General features: G+C 64.1%; 1 protein-coding gene across 1 annotated transcript in view; it reads left to right on the plus strand.

Moving 5' to 3' along the window:
* Positions 1 to 3570, plus strand: part of SLC22A18 (solute carrier family 22, member 18) — a 20124-nt gene that overhangs the window by 685 nt on the left and 15869 nt on the right. The window contains exons 2-4 of the mRNA XM_010837639.1: positions 496 to 664; positions 2477 to 2574; positions 3454 to 3570. The exon at positions 3454 to 3570 is cut by the window's right edge and continues 2 nt beyond it. Coding sequence (XP_010835941.1) covers positions 521 to 664; positions 2477 to 2574; positions 3454 to 3570 — 359 coding nt within the window. The 5' untranslated portion in view covers positions 496 to 520. The remainder of the gene's footprint in view (positions 1 to 495; positions 665 to 2476; positions 2575 to 3453) is intronic.

A 3570-nucleotide genomic window follows, 5' to 3' on the forward strand; every position in this document is an offset into this window, starting at 1 on the left:
GGTGGAGGAGCTGGGCAAAGTAGGCTGTCGGTTGAGAACCGCTTCACAGGGGTGCTGGAAGCGGGGCCCTGGGGGCCTAAAGACCTGCCCGACACACACACACACTCACACACACACTCACACACACGAGTCACCTACCTCAGCTGCGGTCAGTGACCACTCTGGCCTCAGTTTCCATCTCAAAGTCAGGCCCTAAGCCCAGCCCACGCTGGACAGGAGGCTCGCATCTCTGGTTCCATGGTGGCCGTGTGCCCAGATCCCCAGAGTCGGCCGTCGAGGAGGGGAGGGACACTTGGTCTCCGAGAGCAAGACCGGCCCAAGGTCACTCGGCGGCAAGAGGCTGCAGAGCCCCGCTGAGAGTCCAGCACCCCGACCTCTCCCCTGGGCCCTCTGGGTGCCGCCCGCCTCCCGCCCCATGACTCAGCACCCTCGCCCAGCTCAGGAGGACTTTTGCTCCCTGCCCGCTCCTGCAGCCTCCCGTTCTTATCCCGGCAGGGTCTTCCAGCAACACCTGCCCAGCATGCGGAAAGTCGGGGCCCCCGGGGGCCAGGGCCAGGCCCCCAGCGGAATGGGCGCCCTGGGCCGCTCGGGGGTCGTGCTGCTCACGTACGTGCTGGCGGCCCTGGAGCTCACCTGCCTCTTCATGCAGTTCTCCATCATGCCCGTGAGTACCCTTCCCCAGGCCGCCTGCCCCATCCCCCTCGCCTTCCTTCCGGCTCCGGCAGGGCCCATGGTCCGGCCTGATGCTGCCAGGCTCCTCTCTCTGGGGCCCCTTCCCGTACTGGAGCTGAGCCAGTTGAGGCACCCCGGGACTGTGCCTCTGGGCCCCCCATCAGCAAGTCCTGGGCTCTGTTGCTCCCGCCCCAGCTCGAGGCCGTGGCCCTCTTCACCCACCAGCCTGACACCCATGCGGCTCACTTCCTAGTCTCACTTCCTAGTCCCGCTGAGCCCTCTTCCGCAGATCTCCCCCGCAGCGGGGCCCTCCCCCTAGCACCCGCCAGGTACCCGGAGTCACTTCCCCTCCGGTCCTGGTTGGTCCGGCCTCCTGAGGCTTGCCCACACCCCGCACTGTATGTCACGGTCTTGGATCGCTTCCGTCTCCCCAGCCAGGATGTGAGGGCGGGACCAATCTGGCTGGTTGTCTGCTGCCTGCCCTGGTCTGGACTCTGCCTGGCCCCCAGCAGCCCCTGGGTTTCTGTGGCCCCCATGGCTCACTGGTGCCCACCCACTCATCACCCTCCCCCGTGCACTCCTGTCTGTTCATTCCACACCCCCGTGTACAGCTGGCCTGCTGGGACTCGCCCTCCTGGGGCAGCAGCTCCCAATGGACTTTGGAAGACTGGAGCTCCAGAGGTCCTTGTCTACCTGGTCTGGGTGGGACTGTGGCCCTAGCCACTGACCACTTTTAAAAGTTCCCCAAGAGATTCTCATAAGCAGCCTGGGCCTGCGGATCTGTGTGGGAGCGGGTATGGCCTTTGTCACAAGTCCAGCCATGGCGGGGGTCCCTGGCCAAACAGCAAGCCCAGCTCCCCTGCCTCCCAAGCCCGGCTCACCTCCACCAGGCTGGTCCAAGCCCTGTATCCCCTCCTTAGCAGCCAAGGGGCCCGAGCAGGTGCCCTGCTACCCTTCAGAGAGCCGCTGCTGGAACATGAAATCCTGAGAACTCGGGGCTCCCAGTGCCACCTGCCCTCCCACCGGCTCTCCCGGGGGCGGGGGGCATGTGTCTGCTCCACAAATGCTCGCAGGTACCCCAAGTGCCTGTCCTCAGAGCTCAGAATACCGCAGAGCACAGTGCAGACTGGACCACAGGCACCCCAGCGCTGGCGCTCCTGAGCTAGGTGACACCTGTGACAGTGTGTCATTAGACTGTGCTGCAGGAGGGACCTGGGGCTGCTGAGGAGCGTGGCGGGTTTGGGCCCAGCGGGGCTGCCCTAAGAAGGCGACCCTGTACAAAGCCTTAAAGGAGACATGGGAGTGGGCTGGCCAGTACAAAGGCCCCGGGGCAGCCGTGGGATCAGTGCTGGAGGGGAGAAGGCGCTGAAACCAGGACGGGCACCCCAAGGGTGGAAGCATCAGCAGGAGCTGGTCTTAGAGGAAAACCGGGAGTCAGTTCTGGATGTGCTGAGGTCCAAGGGCTTTTAGACACTGAGTGCTGAGCCAGGGCAAGATGGGGTCTGCCTCACACCCTCGAGGTGTATCCCGAAGAAGGGAAGGGGGGCCAGCAGCTGCCCTCACCGAGTTCTGAGTCCCTGGAGCCTGGACCCAGAGGTCCTGTCAGGCTCCCCGCTACGATATAAGCAGCTGAGTCCAGGGTCACAGGTCACCCCAGATGCCTCATGGGGCGGTCAGAGCCAGACCCTTGATCACCTCACACGCTGCTCAGAGCTACCCTTCTTCCCCCTTCCCACCAAGGACTCCGGATCGCAGGTGCTGGGGGCCTTCCAGGCCCCTCCCACCGACCCCTCCTATGTTTCAGTACCTCTCTCGGAGGCTGGGCCTGGACTCGGTCGCCTTTGGCTACCAGCAGACTGTGTTTGGTGTGCTGCAGCTGCTGGGCGGGCCTGTGTTCGGCAGGTACGGCGGGGTGGGGAAGTTTGGGGGCCCTCATCCCGTGATGACCCACGCCTGCCCTTGGGAGGTCATGGCCTGGGTGACTCCAAGTTCCCAGACCTCACACTGGGCCCCACTAGAGGGATGGCAGCCCCTGAGGCGTGGATGAACTTTGACCCTTCGTTGTTCCGTGGCTCAGTCGTATCTGACTCTGTGACCTTCACCATCTCCTGGAGCTTGCTCAGACTTGGCCCCTTTAGTGCTGGGTTAAGCCGCTGTTCCCAGGGTGTCCGGACACAGAACCGCCACTAACTCTGGTTTGTGGCTGGAGAGAGGATGTAACTGGTGAGGCTCTTGTGGCTATAAATGCCCTGCCCTACTGAGCTGGGGGGGTTCCACCAGCAACTTTTCTGGAAAAGAGAATTCTGGGAACTGGGACTCCCACTAGCCTTACTGCTCTGGGGGTGCTGGGCTCACCCTCCTGCAAACCCTGGCGTGGACAGATCAGTGTGGCAGGAGTCAGATCTCAGAGTCACTCCGTGGGAGAGAAGGGGCTCCAGACCCGGTAACGCAGGACAGAGCAGGGGTCTTGGGGGTGGGGGGCATTCCCCACTTGCGCCCAGGAAGAGCTTTCTGTAAAGCATGCATCCCACAAGTTATTCACTAAGAGGGGGAGTGACCGAGTGGGTCAGACTCCCCAAGGTCACTGAAGACTGCCGCATTGGAAGGGTGGAGAAACAGGCCCTGCGAGGAGGGAGGCGGGGACCCGGGCCCTCCCGCACCCTCACAGCACCCGGACCTTTCTGCGGCCCAGCTCCCCGGCCTTCCCAAGGGGCCGGTGTGGGGCAGAAGAGGGGCACCCCTGCCTCCTGCCGGTGAGGGTCATGGGTGTGGGCCCCCCAGGTTCGCAGACCAGCACGGGGCGCGGGCAGCCTTCACGCTGTCCTTCCTGGCCTCGTCCGCCCTCTACCTGCTCCTAGCCGCTGCCTGCATTCCCGCCCTGCCCGGCGTGGCCTTGCT

This window comes from Bison bison, unplaced genomic scaffold (assembly GCF_000754665.1).
Source record: "Bison bison bison isolate TAMUID 2011002044 unplaced genomic scaffold, Bison_UMD1.0 scf7180017864080, whole genome shotgun sequence".
Classification (NCBI taxonomy): domain Eukaryota; kingdom Metazoa; phylum Chordata; class Mammalia; order Artiodactyla; family Bovidae; genus Bison; species Bison bison.